General features: G+C 43.4%; 1 protein-coding gene across 1 annotated transcript in view; it reads left to right on the top strand.

Annotated features, from left to right (window-relative positions):
* si:dkey-112m2.1 (transmembrane protein 132C) overlaps positions 1–14,874 on the top strand; it is a 231,583-nt gene that overhangs the window by 163,798 nt on the left and 52,911 nt on the right. Inside the window, exon 5 of the mRNA XM_056291212.1 lies at positions 9,649–9,792. Coding sequence (XP_056147187.1) covers positions 9,649–9,792 — 144 coding nt within the window. The remainder of the gene's footprint in view (positions 1–9,648; positions 9,793–14,874) is intronic.

Raw genomic sequence — 14,874 nt, 5'->3', positions numbered from 1 at the left:
GACGCGTCTTTCCTGAAAATAATGAATGAAAATCTGAGAAAAGATGAAAACAACAGTTGAGTAGCTCCCTTACCTTTCCAGAGCCCACGTAAGTGGCTCCCCAACAACAGATCTCAGGCTCTGAGCCATCTCATGTCCCTCAAGCGCAACCTTGAGAAGAAACCTGAAATGAAAGAACATTTTCTTGTCTTCATGAATAAGATGCTTCAAAATGGTCATGCTGAACTTGCTCCTCCTCTCAGCGAGGAAAAAGAGAGGTGGTACTTACCGATGTTTGGTGTGTATCATCCAAAGAAGCCAAATAAGATCAGAGTTGTCTTTGACTCCAGTGCACCCTATGATGGCGTGTCACTCAACGATGTGTTGTTAACCGGCCCCGACATGAACAACACACTTCTGGGGGTACTCATGCGCTACAGAAAGGAGGCAGTCGCCTTCTCAGCTGACATTGAACAGATGTTTTACTCATTCCTCGTGAGAGAAGAAGATCGAAACTTCTTACGCTTCCTATGGTTACAAGACAATGACCTCTCCAAGGACATTCAGGAGTTCAGGATGAAAGTGCATGTTTTTGGCAACAGCCCATCCCCATCGGTAGCCATATATGGACTACACCAGTCGGTTCTGGAGAGCGAGCTGTGCACCGATCCAGATGTCAGACACTTTGTAACACGCAACTTCTATGTAGACGATGGTCTGACATCCGTCCCAACAGTCGACGCAGCAGTCAGCCTGCTTAAAAGGACACAAGCCACGCTCGCCAAATCAAATCTAAGGTTGCACAAAATAGCGGCCAACAACAAAGAGGTCATGGAGGCATTCCCGGCCAACGATCGTGCAACTGACCTGAAGGACCTGGACTTTGACGCAGAGAGCCTGCCAGCACAGCGCAGTCTCGGGCTCAATTGGGACCTTCAGAAGGACAGTTTCCACTTCAAAGTCTCAGAAGAAGCAAAGCCCTATACACGATGCGGTGTTCTGTCAACCACCAACAGCCTTTATGATCCTCTGGGCTTTGTAGCACCTGTCACTGTACACGGAAAATCTATCCTTCGAGAGCTCACCACAGAGAACAGTGACTGGGACGCTCCACTACCCCAAGAAATGGAGGAGACATGGACATCCTGGAGATCATCCTTGGAAGACCTGTCCAGTCTCTCGATTCACAGATCATACACAAACCTTTCTCAGTCACAAGCTGTTCAGAGAGAACTGTGTGTTTTCTCAGACACATCCACTAAAGCCAGTGCCGCCATGGCTTATCTAAAAGTTACAGACAATGACGGCACCAACCAGGTCGGCTTCGTCATGGCTAAGGCCAAACTGACCCCAACGACCCGTTCATACTTACCCCAGCTGCTCTTCTTACACAGAAAGTGGACATTCTTTCTGCCCCTGCTGGCGAGTATGGGGCTTCTGATCTTTTCAAGCAACAATGGCGACAAGTCCAACACCTGTGCAACACGTTCTGGGACAAATTGAGGAAACAATTCCTCCCCACTCTACAAGCACGTCGGAAATGGCAGACAATCCAGCCTGACATTAAGTCAGGATCTGTTGTCCTCCTCAAGGACAGCCAAGCACCAAGAAACGAATGGCCTTTTGGACTAGTGACTCAGGTCTTTCCCAGTAAAGATGGGAGGATCCGAAAGGTGGAAGTAAAGGTCAAACGTCCAGGAGGAGATAAACTTTTTCTTAGGCCTATCTCAGAGATAGTGCTCCTCCTTCCCCCAATGTAGTTTAGGCATAGACTATGTTGTTGAGTGGCGTTCAATCACGTCAGGCGGGGAGTGTGCTGTTATAAGACAGTATTTATTTTATTTTATTGCATTATGTGCCATTCTGTTCATTATGTGACCACTGGAGTATGCTTCATTGTTTGCTTTTGAGATTTTCGTTGTCGGTCCATTTGCGCCGTCTGGTGGCAGAAAGTGGGAACTGTGTACAATAGGAAAACGTTCCCATGATCCTCTATGACGGAGCGCAGTTCATTCAGTAGAAAGTTGGGAAAGTGTTCAGTCATAACATCATACATCTTGTACCTACACGTTGCATTGTTGGTATGTATCTTGTTGTTGATTTGGATATGCATCTGATTGTTCTTGGTAAACGTTATTATCCCTTCATTTTGATGTTTCAGACTGTTAAAATAGACATGTTGTCTGGCTGTGGCTTTTGTTGCTGGCAAGCTGGCTCTCGTGACGTCACCTCATGGTTCATTTCATAGTTCACTAAAAACGGAGGATGATACAGATAAATAGCTATGTTTATATACATAATTCATGTACAATTCATAAAGTCATAAGTTGCAATTCATAAATAAGAGTTAATAGGTTAAAAGGAGAAAGGCTATGTCATTCATAATAGTTTATTTCATGTAGATTCATTTACAAGTATTTACAGTTGTATTTACAATTTGCATTCTATGTATTCATACAGTTTCACCTGATCCTGTCTATCATTAAACCTTTGGAATCAAGAAGTTTCTTCAGAGTCTTTGATAGAGGGAATTGAGTTTAGCTGGCTGCCAAGCTATGATCTGGGGGCAGCACAGCCATTATCTACAGATGAGCTTTAAATAGAGTTAACTGTTTTCCTGAATAGGAGCGAGTGAAAGGAAGAAATAAAGCAAACTGAGAGGCATCGGTTGTAATGGACAAAGAGCCATCGGGAGACCAGTTCTGCTTTGCCTTTTAACGGTTTAGGCCTCTAAGCAGCCTTTTATTGGAACTAAGCCTTGATGAGCAGAATCCAGTGCCACAGAAAATCCTCTGTACAACCAACACACTGCGAGCTCAGGGATTACCAGACGTTGTCTTAATTGATCTCATTATCTTTGGCTGTTCTTCTGTTAGGCAAGTGTATCTTTTCATCACTATTCAACTCATGTAATTTGACAATAGGTATTGTTATCAAAGTTTTCAATGCTTGCATGACATAAAATGAGTTCTATTAGATATCTGTAAATGAGACCGTAATTGTTTCAGTTGGATCCTGCTCCAGTGTAGCCTTTTCATCACACAATCTCTGAAAAAAAAAAGTTAAATATAAAAGAATAAAAGACCATTAAATCTATCTTCATCGCAGTGTAGCATGATTCATATTAGGGCTTCAAGTTTAACAGGATTCAAAAAAACCAGTAAATGATTCAATTACTTTGTGCCTTTAGCTGACATTTGTACAACTTCCGAGATAGTTGAAAAAGGCAAAAAAAATCAAACTTTTAATTAAGTTACAGATATGTCTTTGATTAATAGCTAACACTGATTTATCACTTCTTTACTCACTGATCTGGGGAGGGACCAATAACAGCCACAAAATCGTCATTGTTTCAATAACATTTCAATCAATGTCAAAGAAAGGCGGATCAGCTCATCACAATGTTTAGTGAGAGAAACGTTTCGTCACTTATTCAAGTGACGCCATCACTCTCAACTGACTACAGGTATCCCCCAACCTTATAAACAGCCCAGTTGCATAACTTCCGAAACCAGCGATTGGTTTCATATGCAAATATGCGTGACCACCAAGTTTCAATGGCCATGTGTACTATTCACAGAGGATTGGGAATAGTTGCAATCATAGCATTGTAACATGGCGACAGATGTACACCCCCCCCCCCCCCGGTTCAGGGATGGTTGTTCCCTCTTCACATAGATGGCCTCTCTGAGTCCCTGTCGCCATCTTACAGTGCTGTGATTGCAACCATTCCCAAATCCTCTGTGAATAGTCCACATGGCCATTGAAACTAGTTGGTGGTCATGCCCATTTGCATATGGAACCAATCGTTGGTTTCGGTTGTTATGCAACTGTATTGTTTATAAGGGTGGGGATACCTGCAGTCGATTTAGACTGACAAGGTCACTTAGATGAGTGATGAAACGTATCTCGCAATTAATGTTGTGTCTGTGAATGTTCTCATTCATCCAGGTCATGGTTATCTGACTAGACTAGCTTGGTCTAGTCAGAAAGGCACGAACTGATGAAGCCTCTTGGATGAGAGGCGAAACGTCTTCACGGATATATATACCAAGTCCAGTTGCACTCGATTCAATTCCTTTTGGCAATTAACGTTGTGTCCTGGATTATTGAGCATGCAGAAAGACATTTCAGGCAATATTTTGGTTGATCTAACAAACTAATATGTCTGTATGCATGCTCAATTATCCAGGTAAGGAAATTACAGAAAGTTGAATCAGTTCATCTGGACACAGCGTTTATTGAGATGAAGCATTTCTCTCAGTAAACCTTGTGTCCAGATGAACTGATTCAACTTTCTGTGATAACGTGCTAATACTTTAACTATATGACAACAATAACGACATATCAGCGGAACACGCTTGCCATGTCCTTATGCATGCTCAATAATCCAGGGAAGAAATTTTGTTTTGTGTCTGTTTGTTCTATCTGAAAATTTCATGGGAAAAGAAAGAGCCCCTAATGGCTCGAATGCTAGTCCTTAAGCATTCAGATCACCGGTTGTTTGGGTTTCTGTGTTGTCTGTACACCCTTGATAAATAAAAACTCAGATTATTGTTACCTTTGGCTTGGTTGGGCGTCCCTACAGACACAATTGGCCTGCGGGTGGGAAGCTAGATGTGGGTATGTGTCCTGGTCGCTGCACTAGCGCCTCCTCTTGTCAGACGGGGGGGGGGGGGGTGGGGGTGAACTGCGGGGAATAGCGTGATCCTCCCACGCGCTCCATGCCCCTGGCGAAATGCCTCACTGTCAGGTGAAAAGAAGCAACTGACAACTCCACATGTATGGGAGGAGGCATGTGGTGGTCTGCAGCCCTCCCTGGATCGGCAGATGGGCCGGAGCAGGGATCGAGACGGTTCATAAGAGTGGGGTAATTGGATACAATTGGGGGAAGAAAAAAAAGGGGAGGGGACTCAGATTATGTTTTAACAATTTTCTGCTCAACCTGTTTAAGCAGCAGATAAAGTTCAAAGCTAGATGCTAAAGTTGCTAGTGCTAACGCTACCATACATTGCTAGTGACCTTTTACGTAAGCTTGATTAGGACGTGCTGCAATTTTAACCAACCTACGCCATCTTTGACACAGTTTACAAGATACTGATCAATGATGTAAACTTGTTAAGAGGATAATCACAGGTAAATGGACACGGCTATGCTCACACACTGATGTTATTTAAAGCAGCTCGCACAGAGAAACTGGGGATTTTTATCATGAAATTCACTCATCGCATGAGGTATTATGGGTAATATGGATTTTTTTGTGAAAATAATTAAGGGTCTTTCAAGGCAACGGAGGACTGTTTGCCTTTTTATGACAAAATCCATGTGTATTTATCTTAATTTGAGATGCTGGACGGACACCAGAAACACTGTAATTACAAAGTTTCACAGTCTTAGATTATAATGGCAGTCTATGGAGAGGGGCTGAAATGCCTGTTGGCTTTAAAATTTAGGGATGTGTTGACCCCCCCCCCTCACACACCCCCAACCCCGTAGCTTCTGCTTTCTCCCCAATATAGACTCTGCAGACATCTTTTTTCTTTTTCTTTTTTTTAAATTAAGTTTTTGAAGTCCTTGGTGTTTTCAATCTTTTGTGGTTTTAAATAAGTGTCTGCTGAGCCCTTTTTTTCCATAGTTGTCTGTGTGTCTGTGCCAGAGAACCTCTGGTTATGGCTGAGACTGGCCACAGTTGTTCTTTGAGTCTATAACCAGACAGAAAAAAATCCAAACAGATTAATGTTGCATTATGATGTGTGTGTGTCCAAACGCAAGAGCTAGTTTCAGCAAATTCTACTGGCAGCAAACTAAAGCTAATAAATAAATGGTTATTTGCAAGTCAAGGTACATAGTACCTTAGTAAAAATCTCAACAGCAGAATGCACAAATAAAACGCCATTTCACAATGCTATCGCTTTACTGCACCTTGAACAAAAGTTAATTTAACCATTCCAGACAATAATTATCCCCTTTCAGGAGGAACAATTCCCCTGGCTAAGCAAACGCTTAAGTTGACTAGATAACATTTAATGGCATTCTGTCTATCATAACAGTGCTACATTTGGTGAATCCAGCCTCGGTCCTGTTGAAGTGTATAGTTTAAGCTAAATCCAGTTTGAATTAGTCGATGCAATTGGAATTCCACAGCTGCATTTTAACTTTCCATTCATGCATGTGTGGTTGCATCATCAAACCATTCATCAACCCAATGAATCTCAATATTTAAGTGTTATACTTTTCAAGTGCCCCCCCCCCTCAATACATGCAGGTTTATTGAGTTACGGCTGCAACACCTAAGGCACAGCATGCATTTCACTGTTTTGAGACCAACCCTTCTTTATACACACAAGGCAGCTGTGTCACCACTACAGGCCCTGCCTGGCTGTCTCTGTCTTCACATCCACCCGCCTTCCTACCATCTTTCTAATCTCTTACTATCACTTGCCTAACATCTATTTATCATCCGCTCAGTATCAACCCAAAATACAGCCCTTATCTGCATGTAAAACACAAAGATTCATCAATGTTACCCGGGGGGGTAAGAGTGGAAGGGCGCGTGTTGTTTAGGTGGGTGTGCTTGTGTGCGTGCTGATGACCAGTATTTTTGGCAAAGGGAGGAGGAATGATCAAAATGTGTCCTGCCTGTGTAAGTGCTTGTGCTCACACCACATACATCCAGAAAGAAAAAAAAACATTTTACCATCGCATTTACTAACCCTAGTCAAGAGTTGACCAAATGCTTACCTGCAAAAATAAATTCACAAGTATTCGTGGCTAAGCAGATGCCTTGGGCAAAGACTATGCTAGCTATTTTTTTTGCTTAGTCCACAAATGCACAGAGGTACACTATGCATTTTTAAAAGATAACTTTGTGTACTCAGATCTGTCTGTTTGTGTACACACTATTTTTGATTGACATCTCTCTGACTTTCCTAGTTAGATTTGGTGCACTGGTTTGGAGGAATGACATATACTATTGGTTCTTTTGAGTACATGGAATATGCTGACCTCACATTGTCCCATACATAGCCCACCCAACCTCGGCCTCAGAAGAGATTTAATTAACTAAAGTAACATAAAAAACACCTGTGTCAGTGTCCTGGGTTTTTAAAAAGTGACCTCTCACCAAATCCCATGTGACAGGAGGAGCTGACTGATGCATACACCTTAATGGAAGAATGTAATAGGCCACTCTCCAGAAGAAGTTGGAGAAAAAATTATACTGAGCTAATGGAGCAGCTCAGTGGGTCCACTCCTTTCTCCCTAACACCATTTATGAAACCCCTGCCATTTGGCTCAGTAAGCATAAATGTTGCATCCTGGATTGTCTGTACTACTGTTGGGGAAATTCAGCAGCCTGACCCTCTCAGGATGCAAGCTTTGAGAGACTGAACCAGCCTGGGCATTGTGCCGATCATGCTATTATCATGCTATTTACCTGTGACAGTTTCCCAAAATTATTTGCATACCACTGCACTTTTCCCCCTTTTCCCCCCAATTGTATCCGGCCAATTACCCCACTCTTCGGAGCCATCTCAATCTCTGCTCCAACCCCTGTGTCGATCCGGGGAAGGCTGCAGACTACCACATGCCTCCTCTGATACATGTGGAGTCGCCAGCCACTTCTTTTCACCTGACAGTGAGGAGTTTCACCAGGGGGACGTAGCTCATGGGGAGGATCACGCTATTCCTCCCCAGTTCCTTCTCCCTCCTGAACAGGCGCCCCGACCAACCAGAGGAGGTGCTAGTGCAGCAACCAGGACTCATACCCACATCCAGCTTCCCACCCGTAGACACGGCCAATTGTGTCTGTAGAGACACCCGACCAAGCCGGAGGTAACATGGGGATTTGAACCGGTGATCCCTGTGTTGCTAGGCAATGGAATAGACTGCCACGCCACCCGAGCTCCTTTTGGGCCAAATTTACGAAACTACCAAATGGTTGCGGGCAGGGAAAATTTACATTCTGCTTGAGGAAATTCCCAATCAGCCTACATTTGTACCTCTGCTTGCCTTGTGCCAACATGAAAATAGATCTCCAAGTGTCTCTGCATTATAACTAGTGTTTCTGTCATGATAAACTTTAAAATTAGAGCATATAAGGAAAAACACAGGGTGCAGGTTGAGGAGAGCCAGGAGAGGTGGAGGTATGCTCTGGAGAGAAAAGGAATGAAAGTCAGTAGGAGCAAGATGGAATACATATGCGTGAATGAGAGGGAGGAATGGTCAGGATGCAAGGAGTAGAGGTGATGAAGAAGGTGGATGAATACTTGGGGTCACCTGTTCAAAGTAATGGGGCGTGTGGAAGAGAGGTGAAGAAGAGAGTGCAGGCAGGGTGGATTGGGTGGAGAAGAGTGTCAGGATTTATTTGTGACAGAAGGGTACCAGCAAGAGTTAAAGGGAAGGTTTACAAGATGGTAGTGAGACCAGCTATGTTATGTGGTTTGGAGACAGTGGCACTGACGAAAAGACAGGAGGCGGAGCTGGAGGTGGCAGAGTTGAAGATGCTAAGAATTTCATTGAGAGTGATGAAGAAGGACAGGATTAGGAACCAGTATGTTAAGGGGACAACTCAGGTTGGACGCTTTTGAGACAAGGCAAGAGAGGCAAGATTGAGGTGGCTTGGACATGTGTGGAGGAGAGATGCTGGGTATATTGGGAGAAGGAGGCTGAATATGGAGCTGCCAGTGAAGAAGAAAAGAGGAAGGCCAAAGAGGAGGTTTATGGATGTGGTGAGAGAGGACATGCAGGTGGCTGGTGTGACAGAGGAATGTGCAGCGGACAGGAAGAGATGGAAACGGATGATCCGCTGTGGCGACCCCTAACGGGAGCAGCCAAAAGTAGTAGTCGTGGTAGTAGTAGTAGTAGTAGTAGTAGTAGTAGTAGTAGCAAGGCAAATACTGTCTAACCTTTATCAGAGACCTAAATAGGATGACTCATTGGCAGTTTTTTTTTTAGTGAAAAGTTTTGTTTTGTTTTATTCTTTGCTCCCATTTTTAACTTTCGAAATATCTATACTGCTAAAGGGACAGACTCGCAAAGCTACGTGATATCTAAAGTCTCATAATGTTTATTTCAAGATGTTGCTTATAAACTTTTCTCATCCCACTGGCAGATATTTTTGCTTGTTTCAAGAAAGAGTCCTTGTGTCATGATTATAAAATATTTAATGGGAATTTTTCACTGAAAAGGAAAAATAAATCTTAAAACAAGAAATTTGATTTGAGATAGCTTTTTTATTTTTTTTGGAGTAAATGTCTTGAAACAAGTCTTATAGTCATAAAACATGCTCTTCCTTGAAATGATCAATATTATCTGCCAGTGGAGTAAGAACATTTTAATAGAAATATCTTGACATAAGCATATGGGGACTTAAAACAAGACAAAATTGTGTTAACATGGGATTAGGTTTTCACCTTGGCATTCAAACTATGTCTGGACTGTGTAGTTATCTAAAAGTAATACCTACCCTTCCAGCCAATGCTTGGAAACTAAATGTTTACTTTCACCATGCACTTGCACTACACATGATCTAACAACGTACACATTGCCTGTCTGATCATTCAGCTAAACATTAAATGTCTGCCATGTATGTAACGCCCCATGAATTCTCCTCTCGTTCCAAGTCGTGACACTTTCATGAGATATAACCGGTTATACTTTCCTTTACAGGACACTGAGATCCTCAACACAGCTGTGCTCACTGGGCGTACTGTCGCTGTGCCGGTCAAGGTAGTCACCGTGGGAACAGACGGAGCGGTCTCTGATGTAACCGAGTCAGTGGAATGCAAGTCAACAGATGAAGACGTTGTCAAGGTGAGTGTGGTCATGGTTTCTGAGCATCCATCCATCCATCCATCCATCCATCCATCCATCCATCCATCCTGCTCTCATGGTTACGGGGATGCTGGAGCCTATTCCAGCAGTCATTGGGTGGCAGGCAGGGAGACATGCTGGACAGGCCGCCAGATCATCACAGGGCCAACACACACACACACACACACACACACACACACACACACACACACACGCACACACACATACATATATGCACAGATAGGCTTGGTATGAAATGTAATTTAATCCGTAGCGTCCATATAATGAGCATTCAGTATTGGGGCTGTTTATTCACACTGAATGGAGTGAAAGGTCTATAATTATTCATGACCATCATTGAGCGTAGACAGAATTCTTAAGCGCACAAAAATGGGTTTCTCTAGAGAGACGTGTGCAGACACTTTGTAGAGTACAACATTTTTCAAATGTCATTGTTGTAATGAGAATATTGATGATAACAATCACTGACACTATCATCATGAATCTTATATGCCTGAGGCTGTTGCCTTTCACTGTCTGCGGAGGTCAATTTTACATTTCAAACAAATAGCAACAATTTTTTTTCTGGAAGAGCAGAAAGGCATTCAAGGCTTTTTAGAGACAGAGGGGAGAGAAGAATTTTTTGACATGGTATAGGCAAGCCACTGTTTAGAAAAAACAAAGCAAAAAAAAAAAATCAACCACCTGTACAAGGCTTTGTCTCGTCGTTGTGTCCTTTCTGGTAGTCATGTCACTTGCCATACCATCAGATAGGAGGCGCCAAGATTAAAAAAAAAACAGATTTCTAATTTGTTTTTAAAATAACTGCTTCTTAGGGGTGTCCAGGTAGCGTAGCGGTCTATTCCGTTGCCTACCAACACGGGGATCGCCAGTTCAAACCCCCATGTTACCTCCAGCTTGGTCCGGCGCCCCTACAGACACAATTACATAATTGGCCGTGTCTGCCGGATGTGGGTATGCGTCCTGGTTGGTGCACTAGCACCTCCTCTGGTCGGTTGGGGCGCCTGTTCGAGGGGGAGGGGCAACTGGGGTGACTAGCGTGATCCTCCCACGCGCTACGTCCCCCTGGTGAAACTCCTCACTGTCAGGTGAAAAGAAGCGGCTGGCGACTTCACATATATCAGAGGAGGCATGTAGTAGTCTGCAGCCCTCCCTGGATCGGCAGAGGGGGTGGAGCAGCGACCAGGATGGCTCGGAAGAGTGGGGTAATTGGCCGGATACAATTGGGGAGAAAAGCGGGGGGGGGGGGGGGACTGTTCCTCATTCATGTTATTGCTCAAAACAGTGCACCATCGTTGAAGAAGCTAATGTTTACTCCACATCCTCTCCAGCTAAAGTTGTCCGCTATTTTTTTTTTTACATCCAGTGGTGAACCCTTAGGTTGAGAGTAGGGTCACAGACATAAGTCAGTATTTGTAGGTGAGTTCAGAAGTTGTGACAAAAGAAAGCCGTTACCTTAAGGTGTGTGTGTGTGTGGGGGGGGGGGGGTTACACACACACACGCCTCATGCTACTCTGTCCATCCATCTCTCTGTCTGTGTATTTAGTTTGTGAAGTCATGTCTCCTATCTCTGCAAATAACCACAGAGGGAACGCGTGGTTGGAATAATCAGCGGGGCTTCTTTTCATGTCTAATGGGTATTTTTATCCTTTTCCTTCAACATCCCCCACTTTTGTAGGCGAAAGGAGGATAGAAATTAAACAAGTGTGTTTAGGGACATTTGTCTACATGAGTGTGTGTGTGTGTGTGTGTGTGTGTGTGTGTGTGTGTGTGTGTGTGTGTGTGTGTGTGTGCACTTTGTTTGTGCAACCTAATTTCAAAGAAAACTCAAAGCATAAAGGATTTTTTCAAGCATGCCATTCAGAGCCCCGCGCCCCCCATGACTCCCTCTGAGTTGGGCCGGTCTCCGTTGTTGAGCAGGGCAGAATGAGCCGCAGCTACCCGTGATCAAACCCTCGGTGGGTTTGTGGGTTTCATCCCAGTTTCCTCCTCCGCTCCTTATCAGAGCAACAGGTCATGCCAACCTGAACTTGAACGTATAAAGGTTCAACACTCAACGGACCATTCAGGTTCTTTCTTCCAAGAGCCTGTCAAGTCGGATTTTTGTCTCGTGCTTGGCCGGGAACATTTGGAATATTTCCTGTAGTGACTAATAGGAAAAGGACAGGAGGGAAACTTAATGATATTCATTAAATCTGAAATCACTTTCGAGCGAGGGATCGTTTGCCTTCTTCCAGCTCTTTCTCAGAAGATGGCTGATTTTAATATGATTTAGTGTAAATATTGGGATTTAGCTCAATAAAAATAATCAAAATAAGATTGAGCATCTGTTTCAACAGGAGTCGTATGGTCTTTTCCATTTCACCACTGTGGGGAATTAGAGAACCTTTGCGGCTGATACTGCCAGAGAGATGAGACCAACTCAGTAACCATGTGCACCGTTGGTTTTTGTACCCTGGACCAAACTCTGTACATTTTCATTCCTGTTTGCCAGCTAAACCCAGATTCTTAACCATATAATGCCATGTTAGGTGGTATGAGTCCAGTTACTGAACAAGTCACATTCCTATGACGTGGGAACTTACTTGCTAATAAAACAGATTATGTTTCTGATAATAATGTGTTATGATATAGACTAATACTCTAAGCTTGTTTTCTGATTTTGGCCTCTTCTTGAATGACTGCCCAAGATTGTGATATAGTGGATTTGTACAAAATACTCGGTGAATCGGCAATGGCAAGAAATTCAGTGAAACTAAGAATTAGACGCGTAGTATTGGGAGTTGGAAATTAGTTATATTATCTGTAATGGTCAACAGTCGTTGAGAAAAAAATATATCAGGTCAGTTCCGTGAATATCTGGGAAATAGTAGATAAGAAGCAACCCTGGACCCTTCATTGCAGTTCTCTATCACTAATAAGCATATCATAAACTTTCAGAAGGATTATAAGATAAGCAGAGTTGCAAAATGAATTATGGATATAATTCATTGGGCGGCACGGCACGGTGGTGCAGTGGTTAGCGCTGTCGCTTCACAGCAAGAAGGTTCTGAGTTCAATCCCTGGGGTTGTCCAACCTTGAGAGTCATCCCGGGTCGTCCTCTGTGTGAAGTTTGCATGTTCTCCACGTGTCTGCAGTGAGTTTTCTCCAGTTGCTCCAGTTTCCCCCACCATCAAAAAAAGGCAAGCATGTACAGGTTAGTACCCCTGTCTGTGCTCCTGACTGAGGCATGGCAAGATGAACTGGAGTTGGGCCCCGGGTGCTGCACGGCAGCTGCCCACTGCTCCTAGCTACACAGCTAGGATGGGTTAAATACAGGGCATAATATCCCTAGGGGGGGATATAATTCAAATTCTAAGGCTAGCTTGGCTTGCACAAGTTTAATAAGTGTAGAAAAATGTATGCTGTAGTGTAGAGGCCTATTAAATAAATAAATAAAGGAATGAGTAAATAAATAACTTAATGAGTCTGGCGGCACGGACCAGTGGCGCAGTGGTTAGCGCGGTTGTCTCACAGCAAGAAAGTCCTGGGTTCGAGCCCCAGGGTAATCCAACCTTGGTGGGTCATCCAGGGTCGTCCTCTGTGTGCAGTTTGCATGTTCTCCCCATTTCTGCATGGATTTCCTCCGGGTGCTGTGAATCAGCCGTACTAAATAATCCCTTGGTGTAAATGTGTTTGTGTGTGTGTGTGTGTTGGCCCTGTGATGGCCTGGTGGCCTGTCCAGGGTGTCTCCTCGCCTGCCGCCCAATGACTGCTGGGATAGGCTCCAGCATCCCCGCGACCTTGAGAGCAGAATAAGCGGTTCATATAATGGATGGATGGCCTTAATGAATCTGTCTTTAAGAGGAAAAAACGTACACAACCGAATGTCGTTTTTCATGAGCCAGAGCTAGGTTATCACTATGCCATATGGTGTTGTCTGAAAATAAACAAATAACAAGGTGCTACCTGATAACTCATCCCCTGTTAACTGCTTTGCAAGTTAAAAGTTAACTGTTGCTAACCTGTACTGTTAGCATACTACATTATAGCACGCTAGAGGTTATCTAGCATTTTGTATGAAGCAAGCAAACAAACTTTCTTTTGGATGCTCCTTGATACTCAAGGAATCAAGGAGCATCTAAAGTCAGTTGTCACGTTTGTACTGGACCTTCAGTTCTTCCATCAGCTCTCAATCCTCTCATCTCTTCATCTGAAAGTATTGGATTGTTTTAATTATAAAATTTGAAAGCAAACATTTGTTAATTAACTTTTGCTAGTTTGTCACTAGGGCAGAAGACACGAGCCCGTCCAACGCTATTAGGGCACAGTTAATTGGGAGAGACGCTACATCACCAAATTATTTGGTTGTAGGTTTTAAAAGGTGGTGATGGTATGCCTGTGTGATGTCTGTGTGTGGCAGGGATTTTTCCTTTATTTAACACATTCTCATTCAGACATATGTGGGTGGATATTGCCCTTGCTGCCTATGCCAGATAGTCTCGAGACAGGCATCAAAACCAAAATCTAGGCATTCGGTTTATGTGGGAAGGTCATCAGTTCGGCAATTCAAAACCTGTTCATGTATCACACTTTGAATAAGAATGTGTGTGATTCTGGGCGAGTTGTATGTTTGAACATGTATGATGACCCCCCAGCTGCTTTATATACGTGTCTTGCCTTCTTGTTTTGCTGTTGATATTCTGCCGTGTGCAGGGGGGAGGCTGCAGGACATTGTTGTGTGGACCATTAACTAGACTGACTGCACCTGGCTAGAGAGAGGCTCCCAGGAATAAAACAATAAGTAGGGCTGTTTCTACTATCAGTGTCTGTCTGACTCCCTGCCTACGAAGATGCCTTGGATTTTGTTCGGCCTTTGACTTTTTTTTTTAAATCAACAAATTGCTGCAGTGTTGAAGTGATGATGTTGGCATAACACATATGTGGTTAAAACAGAGGGTTACAGGTGTCAGTAAGTAAGTAAGTATAAGGAAGTAAAATTTTATTTATATGGCACTTTTAAAAACACTCAGTTACAAAGTGTTTTACACTCAATACATAAAATACGATTAAGTACATG

Source organism: Lampris incognitus, chromosome 12 (assembly GCF_029633865.1).
Source record: "Lampris incognitus isolate fLamInc1 chromosome 12, fLamInc1.hap2, whole genome shotgun sequence".
In the NCBI taxonomy this organism is placed as follows: Eukaryota; Metazoa; Chordata; class Actinopteri; order Lampriformes; family Lampridae; genus Lampris; species Lampris incognitus.
The sequence above is the reverse complement of the archived record's forward strand: the minus strand, read 5'-3'. Positions and strand labels throughout refer to the sequence as shown.